This window comes from Xiphophorus maculatus, chromosome 13 (assembly GCF_002775205.1).
Source record: "Xiphophorus maculatus strain JP 163 A chromosome 13, X_maculatus-5.0-male, whole genome shotgun sequence".
Lineage (NCBI taxonomy): Eukaryota > Metazoa > Chordata > Actinopteri > Cyprinodontiformes > Poeciliidae > Xiphophorus > Xiphophorus maculatus.
Genome location: NC_036455.1, coordinates 11545345 through 11569078, shown reverse-complemented (window position 1 = coordinate 11569078; position 23734 = coordinate 11545345). Strand labels below are relative to the sequence as shown.

Sequence of the window (23734 nt, the reverse complement as noted above, 5' to 3'; positions counted from 1 at the left end):
ATGGATAAGATGAGTCACACTGAGATCACTGTGAAACAACTAATCTCAGTTTGAAGATAATAACTGATGTTATCAGCTTATCTATCATCGAAGAGAATGGTTTGTTTACATTTAACAAATTCTCTTTCTTTCCCTTTTTTATGCAACAGAGAAAGAACTTGATGAATACTCGGGTTATTACAGCAACAAACGTCGCTCCAACAACGCTCCACCCTCCTTCCACTCCTCGCAGCACCACCTGCCCTGGGGGGGCGACTACACACTGGGATCTAGGGGCACCCTGCCCCTCCATGGATCCCGTCCACACCTCCACATCCCCACCTCCACCCCAAACCCGTACCCACTTCCCTCCCAGACGCCCTACACCAGCTCCACCTTTGACAGGCCGCCTCGCCGCGTCCGCTCCCAGGACCAGCTGCTGGCCTTCGGGGAGGGAAACACCCTGTCCCGCCTGAACAAGAACCAGCAGCACCAGTACTATAAAGCCATGATGAATACCAATAGGAGCTCCACGTCACAGACGCTCCGCAGGTGAGCTTAGAGCCAGGAGATGATCAGTTCTGACAACTTGGAGAGTCAAATGAGATCAGAGAAGATGGAAGACGGATCATAATGAGATGTGATCCAGAAAGGATGGAGGAAGGAAAGCAAAGGGAAGCAGACTGTAAGAACTATCAGGCAGGAGTTAGACGATTTCATTAAAGTTTCAAAAGTCTGACAAGGTGAAGACGCACACCGGTGGACTTCCAAGACAGAGAAATTTTAGCCTGTCAGTTAAGATGATAAAATGAACAAATCTGTTTGAGGAAAAAAAAGAAATAAGATTAAATAATCTGGTTGCATAACTGTGTTTACTCCTAAATTAATGCTTTCATAAAGAAAGTTTTAAAATGTAGTATTTTCTTTCTATTCGATTCTAGTCAGAGAAGTAAAATCTTGAAATATGCAACATTGGTTATCTGTCTGATAACCGATATTAACCAATATTAAATATATAAAGGATACGATTGGAACTTTATCGCATTAATGCTGATTAATTAATTACATGTATTTTAACATCTACATTATTATGCAATAAACTCAATAATCCCGTTTTTTGAGAAATTGTTGCGCCTATAAGTCTGATGCATTTCATTTAATAAAAACATCCATGTGATAAAAAAAAAACTGATTCACTCATCAAATTTCTAATTTCTTTCCTCCATGGAAAGAAATTAGAAGGACGAGGCACTGTATGTTTTCCTGGCCATGTTTATAGTCAAATTAAATGGCGCTCTGCTTTCAGGTCTCATGAGCGTCTCCTCATCTCTCCGGACCGTCTGGAGGATCGCCTGATGACGATGGGTCTGCCGATGGGAACGATGGAGAGAGGGGGGGGGAGCGGGATGGTTCCCACCATGGGCCGACTGAGCCACCACCAAAAGGCCCAGTCGCAGCAGAACATCTGTGCCACGCCGTCCATGGACCGCCACCACATGATCAAGATGAACTCCCACCCGACATCAGGCCACGACCACGAGCGCGGCTCCACAGCTGTGCCCGTGATGGGGATGCACGGCGGCTGGGACTCCCACGGGGGCCATAGCGGAGGAGGAGCGGGGATAATCGGAGGCCAGCCCAGCGCCCGACGCATGGCTTTTGCCAACAAAAGGCAGAACACCATCGAACAGCTTCACTTCATCCCCGGAGGCGGAGGAGGGCAGGGATTGCGGACTGGAAGTAAGAACGAGGTGACGGTGTGAGAGAAGGAGAGGAGAAGGACAGGTGAAGAATGAGGAGAGGAACCAATCAGCGGAAGAATAAAGAATTGAGATGAAGAAGAAACAGAAATGAGTTTAACCCCAGCTGGCTGCTCAACCTTTAAAAAAAATTCTCCCCAAAAAACAATGGTTGATGACACCATTCATGTTAGTAAAGCCAACCGATATTCCTCTTGTCACTTTATGTTTTGAAAAAGAGAATATTCAGCCATTCTTCGCAAAAGGAAGGAAAAAAAAATCCTCATAAAAAGAGCAAAAAATGCAACTCAGAGGCTGCTGGGTATTCGCTGTGACTTTTATTGAAGGATATCCACTGAGTTGTTGAGTAGTCCTTGAGTTTTATTGCACTGTCCTCCGAGTCCTCGAGTGCTCTGGCAGAAATTCATCTGTCGTTGAATCCACTGTGGATGGTGAAGAGCACCGAGCCTGGAGAGGGACAGGTTTGCTTGTTGTTGTATTTATAACAATATTTAGAACCAAACAAGTTACTTTTGTATGAAAATAACTCGATATTGATTACATTAACATGACTGAGCCCTGTAGGATTTTGTGTATACTTAGTTAAACACGTATTTATCCTCAAAGCCAGCCGGTTTGTAACTTAAAGGCTGGATTAGACGATCATCGCTTTCTGTAGTTGTGATTGGACTATTAATGTAAAACTGCTGAATCACTCGAGCCAAGTGCAGTTAACTGTCATCTGACAACAACTGACAACAACTTTACAGCTTCAGTAATTCAAGACTAGAAATTTAGAAATAAAAACAACACAGTCGACTCATGCTGCTGCCACAAAGGCCCAGTCACACCAGCACTTCACAACAAAACAACAAAATCAAGCCAGTGTCCCAAATAAATACTTCACCTTTTTAATAAATCAAGTCTCACGTCAAAAAGTAAAATATCAGTTGTCTGAAAAATTTTAATAGGTTTTTCTGCCATGTTTATTTTATGTTCATTATGTTTCATTCTCTTCTTGTTTCCAATAAATCTCAGTCACATGATTAAGATGCACGGATCATAATTTGACCGGCTAGTGCCAATTCACAGTTTTTGTTTCATTCTCACAGTTTTCATGTTCAATTTCGGGACTTTAACAAATGGAAGATAATTTTATGTAGACTTTTTTTAAATTTAACAATTACATGTAACAAATAGAAAACATGTTACACGTAGTAGTTTTTACTCCAAATGAAAAATACAAGATGATCCTCAATTATACTAATCAAATCTTTCCCTAAATTTTATCTAATGTTTGCATGTTGTATGTTGATGCATTCATGAGCCCAAGAACTGAGTTTTTAATTTTGCTGTATTTAATTGAACAGGATAAAAACATGTTTAGAATATCATATGACAACCTTTGTGTCTTTTAGACTAAAAGTAAATTATAGAAAATTACTTTAAATCACCACTGGTCAAAGCAGGTATGCATCAACTCCTAAAAGACGTATGAAATCACGCAAAAAAATCATTTGTTGGACATGTTTTCTTTTAATCGCAAAAAGTCGGGTGTAAAGTGAGCTGTAAAAGTTACATAAGTGTAAAATGATCAATATCCACCTCACATTGTTCTTCCTTTCGTATTATGTTTTTTAAAATGTAAGCAATACTGGCACCTATTGGTCCAGTCTGGGATTTCTTTTCTTTCTTTTTTTTGATAAAGTAAATTTCTTATTTGGACTGAGAATTTTAAAAAAGCTCTTTAAAAAAAACGTTTTTTTCCGCAACATATCAAGTGAAATACTTGTAGCAGCATAGATGGAGTCTGAAATTATTACAGGTACTTAAACAAATTCAGTGATGCCTGTGTGACTGGGCCCTGAAATTACCATTCAGTATGTAACCATGTTTTAAGCTAACTTAAAGCCTTGTACAGTGGATTCTAGTGAGTGTACGACATTTATGAAACGTAATAGTGAGAATGTTTTGAATTAGACCTCTCATTAAAAGGAACCGATCTGTGAATAAACATCCCCCGGACATGTTTCAAACTTTTCACAAGTAACTTGTAAAGTCGAGGGCTTCTTTTTGCAGTGCACTGGCATAGAACAGACCCTCCCGTTCGTCCGAGACGCCACACGCTTCCTGCAAGTTCAGCTGCTCACCTCGCACCAAGGGAAGGAAGGCAGACGGGTTCGAGGCGGGGGAACAATGGACACTTCACACTAAGGGCTAAACTGAATTTATCTTTGTGTGTCTGTGCTCTAAACAGTGTCTGCGTCTCATTTTCATCTCTTGTATCTGTCGGGAGGCATGCTCGTGCTTATTTTCACAGATTTCTTCACGTGTAAAGAGAAAAGAAACATGCAGGGGATTTCTGCAAAAAAAACTTTGTGTAAAAATATAATTTTGTTGAATATTGCTATGGGGGAGGAAGCTTTCCATAAAGATGTCATATTTTTGGATTTTTGTTTGTTTCTCTGCCGATAAGATGGACCTTCTGGCCATACTGGCTGGGTTTCTTTTTCATAGTGAAGTTATACTTTGATAAAGACTGATACCACTGATTGAGTGATGCTTCCTGCCAGCCACTTGTAGTGTTCTATGTTATGTTCTCATGTGTTAACGGTTTGATTTTAAAAGGAAAAAAAAAAAGAAGAAAAACCTGACCTCCCCAAATGAGAAAGTGAGCACTCTTATCATGATCTCTTCTTTTAAACATGTATTTATTTTTTTAATCTCTGTGAATTTTAATGTATATGCCTGAAAGAAATTTCAATTTTACAACTTTTTAGTAGAGTTGAAAAAAAAAAACTCATAAAAACAAAAGCAAAACCGTTGTAATCACGGGAACAAAAAAGAGCCGATGCAATCATGGAGAAAAGACGGACCGCATGATGATGTCAGCAGCCAGTGTTAGAGATGTCATACTGCTGACTTACGATGTCATGGCGTGTATGTACCTAATTGCACATGCATCTGTTTAAAATTTACGTACCCGTGTGTTAGAATCCCTGTCATTTTTGTTATAGGAATGCTGACACTCATTTTGACTGAAATCGATCACGAAGATGATACTTCGATCCAAAATACAATTGTTGTTCATATCAGCCTGCTTGTGCTTTTTTTGGTCTTCCGTTTTTGTCCCTTTTAATGTCACTGTTTTTTAAGAGGGACATTGATCACTCCCACCCCTTCAATTTGAGCTGTGTTCACCAAAGCAAGGACTTTTTAAACATTTCAAAATGTACATTTTTAAAGACTTATATGGTGATAAGTAATGGCAGTTATAGGGACCTGTAATAGCCGAGTGCATTGATTTATCGCATGGTTCATCAGTTTGTCGCTGATGTTTGACAGATTAGGTTTTTAATGCAGCTTCTTCCTACGTGCTCATTTTTACAGAATTTTAAGGGCATAGAAGTTTGAAAAAAAAGTTGCAGTTCTTGCAGGGGGATCAGACCTAATTTAAATGTTTTTAAGCAACAACTGCTGTCACTGAAAAGAATATGTTGTGTCTTGCCTTAGTTGCTTTTTAAAAAAACTGAGAGTAAAAATCAATGAAATATGAATTCAATCTTTTGATGTCTCACTCATTTCTCCTCATAATTTCAAAGGTTGTTTACTGTTGTACTCCATGTTGAGTTAACAGTTCCCCTGATGAAGCTGTGTGCCTGTATCTATGTGTGAGTGTGTTAACCACATGGGGGGAGGGGAGGCATGGGCATATTTGTATTCTCAAAGCTACTCTGCATACCTCAAACTGTATGATAAATTATTTAGAACATTCCCTTATATGTCTATTTCCAAGAATATCCCAACAACGGTCTCACAGATGTGCAACCCTTTTGTTATTGGTGAGAAATTCTTGCATTTGTAGAAATCATACTGTTTAAATGATAATAAAAAATTATCCAACTGAATCTAATTTGTCTGTAATGATTCAAAGTATGTTTTACATTAGGAAAAAAAATCTTTACAGTTTTACAGCTGGGCAATGTACAGCAGGAAAGAGGAAGAATATTGCACACTCAAAATAAAAAAGGTAACTAAGGCAAAGGCGTTTAAATGAAAATGAAAAATTCTGATTTTCATTTACTTTGGTTTAAGGCTCCATGTAAATTTGTTATTTTGAAAAATGGCTTGTTCAACTAAGATTAAAAAAAAGATTGACTTGCATTTTTGTTTCAGAATTAAACAATATTTTTGCTCAACATAAAACATTTTAAATTATGTTGGAACAGTCTGCTTCTTTCTTACTGCTTTTTCCCCATCTTAACAGGGCTGAATTATATTGCATATTTGCAATGTAATTTTTTTGTCTTTCTTTATCCAGTATGCAACCTCCAACTTTCACAGAGTATCAGCATTTCTGTTGTATTCCTGAGCAGAAGAGTGAAAATCCCATAGAAAGAGAACCAAGCTCTGACTTCCAGCAGAAATCTAACGCAGCAATACGGATGACAGCCACATCATACTGGGTTGTTCAATTCAGCTTCAGTTCTGTTTATTAATTAGCATAAAACATTTAAAAAAAACAATTTCAATGCACTTTATAACGAACAAGTTCATTTGTATACAGAAAATATGTGTTTCTACTTGGATTCTGACTTTGGAGGCTTTCTGTATTTCTAAATGGGAAAGAAAATTTTCAACAACAAAAAGATCAATGATCAATCACTTTGATTATTTTTGACCTCACATTTAGAAAATTCACACTTCTGAGAAAAATAATCGAAGGCACATTATAATAAAAGCGGTGTAAATTGTTGAAAAAAAAGTCCTTTTTCTTGCATTATTTTAATGTTCATTCAACAAGTTATTTCCATGAGTGCTCAATAAGAGGACACCTCATTGAAATGCAAAAAAGATACCAACCACACAAACCTGTTTGACACACACCAAACAATGCTCCTTGGCATGCGCCGTGATGGCATCTTCAATAGCCTAATTAACATTTTTGCACTCTTGGTGTGAAAACACACACACACACACCCAGGAGCTTGATGGCACAAAGTGTCAGAATGCACGCAATTATATTTTTATTGCATGATGCATGAACCCGCACAGCCTTTCTCACACACAGCTTCATTAATTCATGAGCATCATGCTGGATCGGATCTGATAGCTGTGACTCCAGTCGGACAGACTTACCTTTGCTTGGCTCTACCCGGAACCATTATGCAGACAGGAAACTACCATTTTACCGCTAGCAGCAGCAGCATCGGGGGAACCGTCGTCTACGGAGGGGGACACCTAAAGCAGCTGAGGCGGGGAGGGAAGCTGGAAGCCAGGGAGAAAAGCAGGAAAACCACAACCGAGACAAAATAAGGAGGACGAGTTGGCGTTGAGCGGCAGTGAGTCAGTCGAGGTGTAGGACTTTGGACTCAAACAATGGTCAAAACGGGAGCAGGCCAGCGATTTTGTTAGCGAGAGAAAAGAAGCAGCAGCAGCAGTAGCCCTCCTGGGCAGATGGAGATCCCGGGCCTTTCACGGTGCTTTTCCACGGATGGAGAAAAAGGCCCCGGTGACGGGCATTAGGGACCCCGCTTTCAGAGCGCACGTCCTCCCCCATGCCCTCATACTTTTACCGCCGGGTTTCCCAGCGGCGTTTTCCAACCAGGATTCGTATTTTGGAAGGTAAAAACATACACAAAAGCAGCTTCCAGCAGGACTGACATTAGCATAGAGAAGCTAACGGCTCTGCTAAGTTGGTAGCATGTAGCTTCTGACTAGAAAACGTTTTCTTGCTCTGAATTGTATTTGCTTATTTGCTTTACATAGCGCTTAAAATATAATTCAAAACAAAATAGAGTTGAGTGTTGCACTTCATAGAAAGGCACTACATTTTGATTGTATGTCTTTTTTTGCGGTAGAGTAGCGTTTGTTGCAGTCAACGTTAGCTGGCTGAGGTTATTGGCAGATGCTAGCAGGGTTTGCTGACTTATTTGTCCGACCTAACCCCTGATATGATTATTTTTTTAAGGTTGTCGAGCTGTGATATTCCGTTTGGACAGAGTGGGATGTGTTCTTTTTCTCCCACTCTCTTCTTAACACGCAGCTGGAGTTTCGGATCTGTGGATTAGCCGGTGAGATGCAAACACTCATGTAAACAGTTCCATTGCTGCAGGTCTAGAGAGAAATCTTTCCATCTGTTGTTGTCAGTGTATCATTCACTGAAAATGTTGAGGTTTAATATGTGAATGGATAGCAAATTCAGCACGTAAATCAATGCATGTTGCAAGTATCTGAACAGTTGTTGCATGTTTGTTTTGAAAAGAGTGGCGCATAATCTGCAGCTCAGACAAGATGAAAACACCACAGAGAAATGGAGACTGTGAAGGGAGGCTGGAGTCTCTGACAAGACCCTAATTTTCCCTCTTAACACCCATCAGGTTCAGTTGTGCTTGCCTTTTTTGTTTTATCTTGCAGTGGAAGAAGTATAATTTGTTTTGACAAGAAATTAAATTAGTCATCTTTTTTTAGGTGATTCATATCCACTAAAATCTGTAGACAAGGCGAAACAATGTCATCAGTCATTGCTGGCACAGTTTGGGTGATGCTATGAAACTGCGTTGACTCTGCAGGTGTGAATCAAAATGTTTACTTGGTAACATTTTGGGAGATTTTTGTTTTAGATTAATGCATGAGCTGTTGCTGTTACATGAAGATACTGAGTCACATTCAACATACTACCGTGTTAAACTGGAATTCAGTTTTTAAACTAACTACAAAATTAGCCACATTTTTAGTTGCATCAAATGTTTTTGTATCTCAGCAACAGTTTGATCTTTTCTTTCTTCTGTTCTGAACTTCTGTAGTGTGTCACACTTCAGGGAGACCACTTGATTACACAGATTACATTATTAATCTCAATTTCCCTCAAGCATTTTTCTTTCATCACAATTTTTAATTGTTTTTGGTGAGCACTGTTTACAGTCCAGAGTGGGCGCTTTCTGATTGGATTTCATAAACAGTGCTGTATATTGGAGATGCACATCCTGTCTTAATGTGGCTTCAGCTCCACAGCTCTGACATTTGCAATTCATTAGTATTGTATAAAAATATGTTTTTGTGTAAAAAGTCTAATGTGATAATTAATATGAATCCATTAGCTTCTGTTGGATCAACATGCTCTGCCTCATCTAGACCATTATTATCAATCTATCATCTGAAAACAGACCAGAACCAGACTGATTGTTTTTGTGTGTTTATATTTGAATTATTTTCTGTCATTGTATGTCCAATGATCTTTTAGCTGTACCCTGTACTTTAGCTGTACTTCTTATATTAAGTTGACCACGCTAATTACGTATGTAGGTAAAACATTTTATTGAATGTATAATAAACATTTGTTTGTGGTTTTAGAAAATTAAAATCAGACAAAAAAAATCCTAATTTCGGGATTACACTTTCAGCTCTGTAAACTCAGATTCCTCGTTAGTAGTAGCATTTGTTCCATATTTGTTCCCCATCGTTTCTCTACTCCTACAGTTATTACTGCTCCCTTTAATTTCAGATTTTATATAATTATTCTCTTATGTTCCTGGTGGATTCTGGCAGCAGTTTTTTATTTATTTAATTTTTTTTTTTGCTGTTTCAGCACAAAGTTTATGCTGTATTGTCACAAAATTCTTCAAAGTAATGTAACTGTACTGTGTGAGCCTCTGCTGTCATTCCGCCAAGCTTCAAACCGAACACAGATGTGACAGCACGCACAAGACTGTTTGGCCTCTGTGCTTTTTGTCTCAAGGGAGACGTTTCCATGCCGAGTGCTTTGCAGAAAGCTAGAGAAGGGTCAGAAATAAGCGCTGATTTAACCCTCACATGATGGATGGTTTTTTGTGTGTCATTTGGAGGAAAAGTCACGACTAATAGGCACGAGCAGATGACTTAAAAGATTTACATCAAAGATACTGCTGTGGTAGAAGAAGAAGAAGAACGGGTATGGTGTGACAGTTACAATGAAAATAATTACTTTTTCTAACTTTCAGCCAGTTATGATTTGCGGGTAATGTATTGCATTACAGTTATTACCGTATCAAAGACACACAAAGGATTCAGTCAACATTTGATTACTGGGTTACTGTATATTGCTAGTGGCTCTTAGAGATAATTGTCATTCACTCTGTAAGTCGTTTATATGAGGCTCAAACTTTTGGACTGATGGTCAGATGATTTTGATAGTTTAGTTCATTTCTAGTTGGTTAGCAGAGAGATGCCATGTCTCAAAAAACACTGGAGGTTTCATGTAATTTGTATCAAAAACATATCAAAGTATGCATAAAATATTGCTGTTGCTGTTTATACACATCAACACTGTATATGAATTTTTAGGGAGTCATTTAAACAGCAAAGTGTCTGCTTAGAAACAGAATTTGTTTTTTTTCTTTGGTCTATGATTTTGTTATATATACAGTATATAGTTTGGAGTTGTCTTATTTGCAATTGAATTTATTTTTCTATAAATTGAAAGAAAGTGACTTATTAAAGTGGTTGATTGTTTATTGCATTGTGTTTAGGGGTTTCATAGGCAAATGTCTCATCATTGCTATCAATCATGATATAAGTTTTGATTTATTATGACATTAGACAGCAATTAGTGATGTTTGAAAACCCCCCAAAACTGAAGGTGGTGTCAGAATAGTTTTCTCTATTGTTCCAGGACAGCATCAATACAAATAAATAAATTTAAAAAGATATTAAATGCAGTTTTAGTGATAGTAATCTCTTTTCTTTAAGGTGTCCTGAAGAAACCTGTTTAAAAGTGGAAACCTTTTCTTTTATTCTCCCAAAATTTCCACAAAATATTGTAATAAAATAGAAAGTTCATATCACCCATCAATCGTGTTAGGCTAAATTTCTTGCTTGTATATTTTTCATCAAAAACATATCACAGTAGCAAGGAAAAAAAGTAGCATAGAAACTATGGCTTTAATTTAACTATGATTAGAAAACACCTAAAAATAAATGAATACAGAGGACATGTGAACATGCTTTTTAAAGAATATTTTATAAAATATCTTACCTGTATACTTGTGTAAAACGTAATCTATCTTCAAATATTTAAAGCTATTAGATTTACACTAAGACAAAAACATTCTGGTCTAAACTAGGTGTCAAAACTACACAGTAAGTTTCTTATTACTTTAATAAAATACCTGCAAAAATGCTTGTTTAATTTGAAACTGGTAGGATCCTATCTGCATTGACTTTAACTGATTTATTATTGAGTCATTATGCTTCAAGCTTTAGTCACTAACTGCATTCTGTGTGTTGTTCATTTGATCAGAATCAAAGCACAGGATCACTAATGATTTCATGTTTTTCTTTTCTTCAGGCTACCCAGAGGTTTTCATATGATGACAGAAAACTGTTGAAGAGATGATTAATCCTCCTCTAGAAAAATGAACACACTCCACTCTGTGGGACCGCCTGGCCTGACTTCAACTTAAAAAAATGGAACACTTTAAAGACACACTACAGACTTTTATGTAATTTAGTCAATTTTCTATTTATGACCCTTTATATAACCTCCCACCTGAAGCAATTGAAGGCTTCACCCCATAATAAAAATAAACTTAGTGAAACATTTATGAGAACTAATGAAGCATTAACTGTTGTTGGACTAAAGTGGCTCTTTCAAAGCTTGGGGCTGAAACAAAAGTTTTACTATCCCAGAGGTTACTAAAGGCTCTGCTGGTTTTATAGAATTAGTGGAAGAGATAGTTCTGCCCTCTGGACATTTTGCCACAGCCATATTTAAAGATGTTTCAGTTCAGCAAGTACCCCATGGACATCTTAGAGATGCTAAGTGGACACCAAGCCCACCAGTTTAAAGGGCTTGGCTTGGAACGACAACTGAGCCACCAACAAGTCCAACTGCAGCATCAGCAGCAGCTCCAGCAGCAGCACCAACCCTCTGCTGATACTTCTGGAAGTCTGCTGTCCGGTCTTGGGCTAGGATCCCTCCAGAGCTCTCGAAGCAATGCCTTCGCTGACTCCTCATCATTATTCGCCAAAATGAGCGCCCCTCCTCCATCTATCTCCCACCAAAGCCAGTCCTCATCGTCCCACAGCTCCAGGAAGTCCAGTAAGATTAGCAGCAGTAGCAGTAGTGGCAGTGGGAGTTCCTCATCCGGATATCCCCAGTTTCTGCGGCCTTTTCATCCAGCTGAGGCAGCTCTTGCTCAGGAGCAGCTCCACTCTGGGATGGGGCGTTTTGACTTCACTGGAAGCAGCAGTGGAGGGGCTGCTGGAGTTATTGGGGTCACGCCTGCACCACCCCCTCCTCCGCTGCATCCGGGTCTTTCTGTACCTCAACCCTCACCCGGTCCGTCTTCGTCTTCACCTTCTCCCTCCACCTCAGCTTCAGCTTCTAATAACCCCTCTGGCAGCACTACTGTCCCCCTGGTTGGCCAGTCCGATCCCCGCAGCCTCCACCAACAGTTCAGCTGCATGCTTGCTGCCAACCAGTACTTTCTGTCTGGTGTTCCAACAAATAGTAGCCTTGAGCAGTTCCTCGTCCAGCAGGGAACTCACAACCACCTTAGTTTAGGTCTTGGCCAGGGGGCGACTGAATCCAACTCAGCCCTGGCCCCTCCTCCTGCCCTTCACTCCTCTCATAGCCACACCGCTCCCCAGACCCAACAGCAACAACAACAGCTGACCCCTCATGCCTTATCTCATCCACACAGCCACACTCACCACCCGCACCCCCTGCACCCAGCCCCTCAGCCTGCCCCACTGAGTGGCTTTGATTTCCAAAGCATTCCAGTACTTTCCTCAAACCAGATAGCATCATTAATGCAGCAGGAGGCGGGCCTTCCCCTCCCCCTGCCCTTGCATCTGTCTCTATCTAAAGAAGATATAACAAAATCAGGAGACAACTCGTCTGCATCTGCTTCAAGTGGGGGTAGCAGGAGGAAGAAGGCAATGGCAGGTTATCTGCCCCAGAGAAAATCTGAAAGTAGCAGCCACAGTCAGAGCGGTCACAGCCACACCAGCAGCAGTGTAACGACTTGCCATAACAACAGCTCAAGTGGGCACACTCAGAGCTCCTCTTCAGGCCTTGTGGGAGGGGGATCCGGGGGTGTTGGGCTAAGTGGCATTGGAAGTGAGACACAGCACTCCTCTCTCCTCTCGTCTTCCTCTCAGCAGCAGTCATCTTCCACTGTCTCATCATCCTCATCAGCCTCCACATCCTCTAGCTCCACTTCTGTGCTTGTAGCCAATGGCAACCAACAATTGTCCAAACCACAAGAACGTCATAGCAGCTCGTCTGGGCAGCCTGAACCAGAACCCCTGTACCACTGTGGTGAATGTGGTAAAACCTTCACTCACCTTTCCAGCCTTCGAAGGCATCTCCGCAGCCATGGCTTGACACCAGAAAGCCAAAGTAGGAAGTCGGACTGTAACTCTCCAAGCCCAGAGCGGATATTCTGCTGTGGTGAGTGTGGGAAGAGGTTCAAAAAGAGAGGTCACCTTATCCAGCACAGTGTCACCCACTCAGAAAACCGGCCTTTTGTTTGCAGCATTTGCCAAAAGTCATTCAACCGCCGGGAGTCGCTTACAAGACATGAGAAGATTCATGATGAGAAGCCATTTCGTTGTCCGGCGTGCGGGCGTTGTTTCCGTGAGAGTACCTCTCTGCTCAACCACGCTGCTTCGGGTGCTTGTGGCAAACCTCCCCGCAGCTCCAAAAATCGGTCCAGCGGTGGGGGGAATACAACATCCAACCCAAGCAGCAGTAAAATGGGAAATAGTTCAGAGAGTGGGGTAGGAATTTCAACTGATGGGGCTGGCATGACAGATGACAAGTATGCAACAGATTATTCCAGAAATCGATACCAGAACCAGGCGCCTTACAATAGTGGGGTCGGCGATTACAGGCGTCCACAGTCTTCCACGCTCTATTCCTCAGAGAATACATTAGGCAACGAAATGACTGGCCAAACTCTACGGAAAGCCCCTTTAGCTCCAACTCTTCATCCCCATCCTCAGAGCCAGCAGCAGCATCACCACCACCAACAACAGCAGCAGCCCCACCTTCCCTTGTCTTCCTTGTTGGATGATTCAGAGGATGAGGTCACTAGCAGTGCAATGTCAGCCATTGCTGCTGCCGCTGCCGCCTCCTGTGACATTAACTCGGAAAGTCGAGAAGGCGAAAGGAGAGACATCATTGGAGGTCTGCTGGGAGGTTTGGGATTTGGAAACATGAGCGGGCCATCATCAACTAGCCTAAACGGTTCCACCATGCCTTTGACCCACCCCAGCCTGCCCCACACAAAGCCTCGGAGGCCTCGAAAGCCCAGAGAAAAAAGGGATCCAAACACTATTGTGAGGAGGAGGAGGAGTCCAGCGCCTCCAGGGGACGGCTCAGAGAGGCCGTATGGCTGTCAGATCTGTGGCAAACGCTTTAGAAGGGCGGAGACACTGAGGCGCCACAACCGGGTTCACACGGGAGAGAAACCTCACGCCTGTGAAGTGTGTGGAAAAATGTTCCGAGAACCTTTTCACCTCACTAAGCATCTGACCGTACACTCTGGTCAAAAGAACTACAAATGCAACCTTTGTGGGAAGTTGTTTGCCTATGCACAGAGCCTTGTTCGGCATGGAAAGCTTCACAGAAAAGGGGAAATTGACAACACGGGTCGGAGAATAAAAGGTGGAGCTGCTGCTGCTGCAATCAGTCAAGTTGCCAACTCTGGAAACTCGGATTACTTCTCATCATGCTCCCAAGAAGAGAAGTCTCCAACATCTGGCACTCCCTCCCAGCGGCTTTACACCTGCACAGTATGTTGGAAGTCTTTCCGACACTATTTCCACCTGACAGCACATCAACAGACTGTCCACGGCGGTGGGGTGGGCCTGGAGAAGTCCTTTCGATGTGAAGTTTGTGGCAAAGCCTTTGCCTACTCCAACAGCCTGGTGCGACACAAGTTGTCACAACATGGCATTGACCGCAACGGTCAACGTGTCAACCAGTCTCAACCCTCTGGATATTCTCCACTGTTTTATGATTCCGGTTCAGGTTCCAACTATGCTGGATCATCCCACATCCCACAGGGAGTTGCTGAGCAGCAGCAGCAGCAGCAGCAGCAGCAACAGCAGCAGCAGCAACAACAACAACAACAACAACAGCAGCAACAACAGCAGCAGCAGCAACAACCACAACAACAGTTGCAACACCCTTTTCACTACCGCTCAAAAAATTTCCAAAAGCGCCATGGACAGACAAGAAAGCACCGAAAGAAAAAACGGCGCATCGTAATCCACAGCATCATGAGAGACGGGAAGCTGGTGGGAGTTCCTTTGAGTAAAGACACTCGCAAGAAGTTGATGATTCTGAGGAGGAAAAAGGGAAGACTGCAGGCGTACATCAACAGGAAAAAGCTCTTGGCCCAGCTGAGGATGAAGGGGGGGGTGATGAAAGTAAAGTCATGGTGCGGGGGTGCGGTCAGAGTCACAGGGCTCACCTCTATGGATGTCCCCCTCAAGCGCTTTCCTTGTCCCATTTGCCCTAGTGCCACATACGCAAAACAGGGCTCCCTGCTGGTGCACCACGCCGTCCGACACCCACCGAGAAACTCAGGGCGTCACGCCCGCTTGCGGTGCCAGGTGTGTGGGCGACGCACCACTTCATTACACAAAGCCTTGAAACACAGGAGTCGCCATCTCAAGCAGGCTGCATTCCAGTGCCACAAATGCCAACATCGCTTCTGGAACCCATGTCTCCTGGCCCGCCACAGGTTCTCCTGCCGGGGGGCGAGCACTGGCAGTGTTGCTGAAAACTGGGAGCTGACAAGGATGAGATCAGTGTCAGTTAGTGACCACGCTCCAGTCCCGCTGACAGTTCTGGGTCTGGCCCAGCCTGAGAGATCAACAGTTCTGACTGAGTACAGTCAGTAAACACAAACTGTCTCTTTTTTTAGACTAGATTGTTTTTTGATGTTTATATTTTATTAAATAATCCAAGATCTTAGCACGTTTTTAACAAAATAGGGTGGGGACTGAAAGGGGAAGATTTAGTTCAACTACCAGACTATCCCTACTCCCTTATCTGGACAAGCCTTTAAACAATCCCAGTACAACAGCAGAGGTGGTTAATAAAATGACTTGGACTTCTAAAGGCCTAAAATCAAAACCGCCCAAACTATCTGCCTCCTGTTCCTCAAAGGTAAAGGAACTAAAGATCGTGTTTTATTTTGTAGCATCTGTTTGAAAATTGTCAGTAATTTCCATCATGTTTGTCTTGTTCTAAATCCCTTTTGCCGTGTTTGTGCATCAACAAAAATCGGATGTTTATCATAGGGCTGATTGATGTACCAGTTTATTCTTTATCACATTATTCATAGTTATACTGTGTAGTCCTCATTTAATGCTCTGTTTATTACACTGAACAGATTCACATTTTATGCTGAGATATTTCCCCTTAATATAAATTAATCTCTTTAGGATCTAATACCAAGTAGCTCACAAAAGTGGCACAGCTTGATGCTATGTGATTTACGGAAAAGAAGCTGAAACACAAAAGCATAGTCAACCGTTTTTATACTGTACACTACTTTTGTTACTTTTTTTAAAAAATGTGTGAATGAAACACAAACATGACTAAAGCTGTTAACTCTTTCAGGATATGAAAAGGACAACAGAAATAACGCGTGTACTGTACAATTAGTATTATATTTTATTATATATAAATATTATTTGCTGTTTTTTACTCCCAGTTTTCATTTATCTTATCGTTGCTATTCTAAGTGTGGGAGGGGACGAATTGAGACGTTGTTTGTAAAATCATAATTATATGTATCAATGTGATCATCCCTCCCTTACTTTTACCTGAAATTCCGTTTACCTGCTCAAACACAGTTTGGCTCCATTTTTGTAACAGAAACGTGTACACATAGTTCTTATTTAGGTCCTGTCCAGAAGTGCTTATCCATTTTTTTTCTGTAAAACTAAACCATGTAATATGACTAAATTACTATCCTTTGCCTAAAAGTGAGTTGTTGAAAAACCTTGAATAAACACCTGAAATGTCTTTTCTTAAGTTTTATTCTGGTAAATCTAATTGTTTTCACTTTTTATAGTATTTCTACATTGATAATTTATACAGTGTATTAATTAAGTTGTTGCTTTATTTAGCATTTGTTAGTGTCATTTCTGAATGCCTTTGAATTGGTGCCCATTTCCAGTGGTCATTGGACAGGTCACTAGTCTCACAGGAGAACAAGGAGACATCAAGGTACAATTTAAAGAGAACAATTAATCTAAGGCTCATGTTTTCTGACTGTTTGGAGAATCCCAGAGCACCTGGAAAAATCCCATGCATGCATGGGGAGACACCATACATGCTCCATAAGGTTGGGATTCAAATCCAGGACCTCCATCCTGACGAGCTATAACTATGCAGACGTCTGCGCCATCATGCAGCCTAAAGCAAGTTTTTTTGTGTGCTGTATTACCAATAATGAGCCACTAGATGGTGCTGTTTACAATGCTAGTAGTGGCTCGCTCCGTCGAAGAAATCCATAGAATTTCAATTTGAAACTTCTTGTGAAAGTTAGATCAAACAAAGCTGTTGATGTAAAACATTTCAACGTACATACACTGGTGTTTAAAGTGTGTGTAAAGCAGTCTATTTCGGCCCTAGTGATCATTTTGTGTTTCCTTATGCATACAGTGTGTAGCAGCAATATAATTTGACACCGAGACCCATAAAACAGGTGCAACAGCTGCTGTATTAGTCTGGAAATTCTTAGAGCTTCAGGTTTTCCAGTCATAAATTTTCTCAGGGACAATAAAGGATGGTGTCTAAAAACTTTGCCGTAAGCGCACTTTAGAATAGAATCGAAATATCCTTTATTGTTTCACACAGGGTAAATTCAGGTGTAACAGCAGCATCTGATATGTAGGTTCATACAAAAAGTTCCAAAATTAATATGTAAAAACAAAATTAACAATAATGGTAATATAGTGTACATCATCAAATTATGTGACTTAACAGCCAAAATGCAACAGGTAAAATATCAATTATAAATCATACACAAGACTGTTTTTTGTCTTTATGGTATCTAAGAAACATCACAATTGCAACTATTTTCTATTTTTCTGTAAAGTCTTATTTGAATGTTAAATCCTTTTAAACCGTTTAGTTTGAGGAAGTCGACAAGCGTGTAAATGTGATCTTTAATTGAGCCTCCAAAAAAAAAAAAAAAAAAAAAACAACTAAACAAACCTCACGTGGCTAGAGCAAGGGGGGAACCTTTGGGCGGGGACTCTGACCTATTTTCAACCAATGGGAAGCTAAGATCGGCTGCGAGTGACCCAGATTCAGCCAATGGCCGTGCGACGCTGTAGCCGGTAGGCAATGCTGAGGCGCGTGCGAAGGACATGTGATTGTTCGGAGTTGGGAGCGCGAGGAGCACACAGACCGCCGCTCAAACGGTCGTTTTAAACGAGATTAAAGGGTATATCCCTGATTTTTATTCAGATGCTCTAAGACACAACCTTAAAAAACACATCGGAGTTTGTGTAGGTATCCTCGGCGGCGTTAAATGTGCCAAATCATATTGTTCCACTTATGCGAAGTGGCTACATCTGTTTTCTTTGACTCGTTAATGTGGATACAGATATTCAATTGAAGGCACCGATCAAAAGCAAACGCGAAAGAGTCGTCGTCGTGCGTCTGGTTCATGATATATTCTCAGTCCGCGGTGTTTGCGTCGGCTTTGTGTCCTGCTGTTTACTTGACAGCGTGAGAAAAGAGTAGAGGGGTGGAGTGAAAAATCAGCTCAGGGGCCGATGTTTGGAGCACAACCGACCCAGCAAACCCTCGCTATTGGCTGGAACTTCAAGGAGGCGCCATGCTTATGTTAATTATGTTGCATTCAAGAAAAACTGGAGAAAACAAATCTTGTTAAAAAGAAACGGCTGAAAAAACCCTGGAAAGATGACAGGTTTTTATAATATGTTGTATACTAAGTATTCCTGAAGTTAATAATGAAGTCAGACATGTTAAAATGTTTTTTTCTTTGTAAACTTTTTTCATCTCTTTTAGACTGCTGTATATTCAGCTCATAATATCTAAAAAATATGGGCCAAATAAGTTACCTGGCAGAAAATTATTTCCAAAAGTGCCATGCTTCACATGTATTTTTCAATATGTCTTGTATAAAGTACAGTGGACCCCAGATATTCACAAGAGATAGGGACCACAACTGTCCATGAATAGCTGAAATCCACAAATATTTGAGACTCTCTCAAAAAACATGTATGTCTGCCTACTTTAATAGGTCATGTTTAAAAAAAAAATCTAAATCTATCCATGAATACTGAAACATAAATACATAGGGGTTTAGTGTTTGTAAATTTGTTTCAATTTTTCCCCCTAAACTAGTGGAGACTCTGGTTGTTGGTAATGCACAACTCCCTTTATTTTTCTTTCCAATAAAAAGTAATAATAATTTACTAAAAAATAGTTTAACTTTTCAATTTTATTGAATTGTTATTAAAATCATATGTGATTCAAATGAACTGGACATAGTTAATTTAAATTGCATGCATTTCAATCCAGTTTGCAAACAAGTCTGAAGCTATAGACATATAACTCTTGAAAATATTCTGTTTGGCGCATGTTACTAAGATCTAAACAGATCAACTTGGCATTTTTGGAAAATTTAAAAAAATAAAATATAATGAAATATTAACAGAAATGAATAAGAAAATAAAACAATTACTAAACACTAAACATTTATAAACATATTTGTTATTGTCTTAAAAGACATACAAACATATTTTGACTTTAGTTGCTGTTTTGTTGTTTTCTCAACCCTCACCCCAAGAAAATACAATGGAAAAACGGCACACAGACGTTCCACTGCATACTAACTAAATAATAATTAAAAACTTTAAATTGCATAAAGAAAACTATTCCAAAGTCAACTGAGTTGCATTGATGAATAAGTATGAATATGTAAGTTTCCACCTCACTTTCTGCTTTATAAACATTTTTAGAAAAAAGTCCAATATGTGAAAATGTGCAAAGCGATTTAAAAGATAGAATAAATAAATATTCGTTAAATGTAAATAAAAAATAAATACAACAATAAGAAAAAAAATTTTTTTTTACATTCTGGCAGAAAAAAAACCTCCTATTTACCACTTTATCCGTGTACGTGAATGCACAAGGGTCGATTTTAAGTACGTCGGAGGGTGTTGTTTTGGGGTTGTGGGCGTGGCCAACGTATGCAAACGATCCACGCCTCCGAGCGCCTTTCCCCCGTGAGCAGTGACGTGACGCGAGCGGCCCGTGTTGGTTCCAGCTGACAGGCGGAGGGAGAAAAGCGAAAACCGAGGAAAAAAATGCGCGAGTGTGTATGTGCGCGTGAAGGTGAGAGAGGGAGGGAGCGCGAGAGAGAGAGAGGAAAATAAGAGCAATCATCTAGCTGGCTCTCTCCACTACTGGATTTTATTATTTTTTCTTTCGGGGGGAATCTCTTTATTTCTCTTTATTTCTATCATCGGATCATTTCGATCATTTCACCTCAGATTTGATGGATTATTCCGCCCGGAAGACTTCCCACCGCCGATTCTTCATATTCTGCTGATTCTAATCATCTTTCTTCTCTCAGTGCACGGGACTACAGTCAGACGCCTTCTTTTCTGTTTTTATTATTACTGTCACTGTTTGTTGCTTCCATCTGGAGGGACATTTTTAGGGATTCTGTCAAGCTGACAGCCGAGCTGGACCGGTTTTGTTTCCACAAGCTCGAAGAGGACTTGGGTCAATCGTTCAGAAGTGCGGCGGTGTTTGTTGTGTTCGAGAGGAACGCGGTGACAGCAACTCCAGAGGGATGAATTAAACCTGCTCAGCATGCTGCCATTTTGGAGATAGACCCCCCCTCCGCCCCCAACCCACCACTCTCAGTTTTTAAATTTTAATTTCTTTTTGCACATTTTACATGGGCCGAGGGAAAAGCGGGATTTCAAGAGGAGATCTCACGCACGCCTCACCTGTCTGCTCGCCTTTTTTACGGCACGCGCGTTAACTACAATCTCTGAGTGGATTATTTTGATCTTGAGCTCCAACTCTGCAGGTTGCTCCGCTCCACCTCCCTCCACCTACCCCCTCCACCTCCTCCTCCTCCTTCTTTTCCCTAGAAGTTATGTCAAGGCCTCTCACGCAGCTCCTGCCGCCGGATCTCCCTGCAGGGGCCACCAGTCCGCAGTTTGGGGCCAGCAACCCGGCTGGAAGTGGCCCCCAAGGCGGACACCTGACCTCCATGACCAACCTGAAGTCTCTACTCCAGCTGCCAATCAAGGCCGACCAGAGGGTCACCAAGGACTGCTGCGAGATGAAGGGTGAGTGGGTGCACGTGAGTGCAGAGGAGGGCTTCCTAAAAGCATGGAAATTATTAAAGGGAAACACCTCAACCAGGGAGCCAGTGCTGGGATAGCACACAGAAATGAGCAGGAAACAGGAACAAAAAGTTCTCAAACACCTGTCAGTGATGCTTGGATGCCATATGAGGTGTTTATTTGATGCATTAAATGGATCCAAAGCCATAAAATCTAACAAAAACAGTTGTAACAATTTGCATTTATTTTATTTACATGTGACTGTTTAAATTAATATTTATGAATTCTGAGTATTTAACCACTAAAAAAAACCCATCTTATTGAATAATAACCAAGTTTACTCTTTAAACTAAACTTGTCTTTAAGATAATTTGGCCTAACTGGTCTAACCTCCCGTATTTAAAAGAAATGATAAAAAAAACACAGTCGCAAGACATTAATGAGACATTTGAATTGATTCTATGAAATGTGTAAGCATTTTTTCCTGACATCTACTGATAAAACATTTATTTTAAATAGCAGGGATTGTTTGCAAGTGTGATTTCAGCAGTCATGCTGTCGCTAAATTAGCCAGATAACAGGAACTGGAGTCTCATGAATAGTCTCTCTGTTGTGATCAGGAGAAAATAAGCAGGTAACTTTAAATTGTTTGGATAAATGATATATTTTGTCCCCTCTGAGTCACTGTAGTATATGAGAGACATGTTATAGTAACATTATGCACAGCATATAACCGTTCTCCACATTGTTTTTTAATACATGCCAGTAAAAGGAGTAAACAGCAGTTTTCAAATTTGAATGTTTTTGTTCCTTTCATCAAGTAGAACTGAAGCCAAACACTGCAACGTTTGTGCATATTAAGGGGTCGTTTGATTTATTAGTCAGGGACATTCCCCAATTTGGCTATTACTGCTTCATAATAATCTGAGATTTGTTATTAATGACTTTGGGTTGTTTCAGAACAAAATAAACTCCAACCTCCAACACTCTCACTGTTAAGCTCACACCTCTACAATAACGGTTTTCTGCTCTCTCTTCAAAACAAGCACTTCCTGTTTCATTTTGCCAAAACTTCAATGTTTATGGTGTTAAACCTTTTCTTAAATTTTTCTTTGAACACCAGTTATTGTCTTTGAAGTTAAATTGCTATTGAAAATTATACTTGCAAGCTAACATGTTATATAAAAATGGAAATAATTTAACTGGTGGTAAATACTTTAGCAAATTCAGTTTTATAATGTACATTTTACTCTCCTGTGGAAAGCCTGAAGATTTGTGAAGAGTAGTACGAAATGTTTTTGCATTTTCTCATGTTTTATTTGCCTAATTTAAAATACACTCTCCGGTAATTTTCTACGTTTTAAATCGAGGCAAATATAATAAGTTTTGGATTTTGTTTTGGAAGTTTTGGATGGACTTTTGCCATTCTTCTTTGCAGATTTGGAAAATAATTACCTGGTTGAGTCCTGATCTAAAATGCAAACAAGCATTAATCATTACAGAGTCTCTCAAAGGAATATTCTGGGGGATTATTCATGGGTGTATGCATGTGTGTGTGCATGTGACTGTGTGGGTATGTGTGATTGTAAAATACAGAGGAGCTGCTTACTCAACACACTCACATGCACACTGGTTTCCCTTTAGCCCTCTGTCTGCAGGCCTGCTGGATTTTTTAGAGACTTTTGTTTTGCTTTTGGCGGTGAAATGCACTGATCTGGATGAGATTGAAGGGAAAAAAAAGAGTGGTTGTTTCTGTTGAGTCTGATTCTCCTGACTGTTTAGAAAGGGGTTAGTGAGAGGAATTGAATTGTTTCCCATGCACCAGCTGCCACGACAAAATATTAACCAGGCTGCCTCTTTTTTCTCTCCGACTGTAGAGATGTCGTTGCTGCTAAAACATGCCCATGCACACACACACACCTGATACGGTAGCATTTTTTAAGCTCTGGTTTACATTGATCCACCAGCTGATTACTCTTCTTTTGCAAACATCTCAACTCTTTTCTTTTAAAACAGCAAAAGTTGTGTCACAAAACTGGTCGTCTTTGGACTAGTGGCGTCCTGCAAATCAACCCCTTACCAAGAGTAGTGAAAAGTGAACACACGCAGATGTAGGAAAACAAAAGAAAAGTTGGCCAGCGCAATTTGGCGACCCCTGGTGGTTTGTTGGTGCAGCTGCCGCTCTTTCCTCTCGATTTTTTTCCCCCTCTGTGCATGAGGAGGAGGATGATGATGGTGAGCACAGCTGACAGGCTCTCCGAGGAGCCAGAAAGCATCTGAAAGGCTCCCACTACCCTCGCTGTCAGCGCGTGCTGCATTCTCTGCTGATAGGTGATGCATTCAGGGGCAATCCAAGGAAGGCTTTTCTTTTTCCAGGTTGCCTCTGGATGTTGTTGCCCTTCCCCTTCCTCTGTTCATAGTGGACTCTTCTGCTGTGTTTTTACCCCTCTGCCCCCTGGCTAGCTTTGTTTGACGCCTTCGCAAACACCCACTCCATCTCACACATTTCTCTCCTTCTCTCTCACACGTCTTTGAGTTTTTTCCTCTGTCTTGCTCTCTTCTTGCCTGATCCCTCTGTTTTTCACTCCCCAAGACTCCCTCTGCTCATTTACATGTTCTCAGGGTTTGTTTTCCTCTTTTCAGTCTCCTCACTGTGGCTCCTTCTCCAA

General features: G+C 40.8%; 3 protein-coding genes across 5 annotated transcripts in view; all 3 read left to right on the top strand.

Moving 5' to 3' along the window:
* Positions 1-5626, top strand: part of LOC102220817 (protein shisa-7-like) — a 39394-nt gene extending 33768 nt beyond the window's left edge. For both annotated transcript variants that reach the window (XM_023345009.1, XM_005808185.2), the window contains 2 exons: positions 150-531; positions 1286-5626. In XM_023345009.1, the coding sequence (XP_023200777.1) occupies positions 150-531; positions 1286-1742 (839 nt within the window). In that variant the 3' untranslated portion in view covers positions 1743-5626. The remainder of the gene's footprint in view (positions 1-149; positions 532-1285) is intronic.
* A 1098-nt stretch (positions 5627-6724) lies between these two features.
* Positions 6725-16746, top strand: LOC102220550. 2 transcript variants are annotated; one of them, XM_023344937.1, is made up of 3 exons: positions 6725-7343; positions 7690-7792; positions 11044-16746. In XM_023344937.1, exon 3 carries the CDS (start codon positions 11472-11474, stop codon positions 15612-15614), a length of 4143 nt encoding a protein of 1380 aa, XP_023200705.1. In that variant the 5' UTR covers positions 6725-7343; positions 7690-7792; positions 11044-11471; the 3' UTR covers positions 15615-16746. The 2 variants fall into 2 exon arrangements, with proteins under 2 accessions (XP_023200705.1, XP_023200706.1); XM_023344938.1 differs by lacking the exon at positions 7690-7792.
* A 3146-nt stretch (positions 16747-19892) lies between these two features.
* Positions 19893-23734, top strand: part of LOC102237376 (hepatic leukemia factor-like) — a 37866-nt gene continuing 34024 nt past the window's right edge. Inside the window, exon 1 of the mRNA XM_005808164.2 lies at positions 19893-21068. Within this exon, the coding sequence (XP_005808221.1) occupies positions 20873-21068 (196 nt within the window). The 5' untranslated portion in view covers positions 19893-20872. The remainder of the gene's footprint in view (positions 21069-23734) is intronic.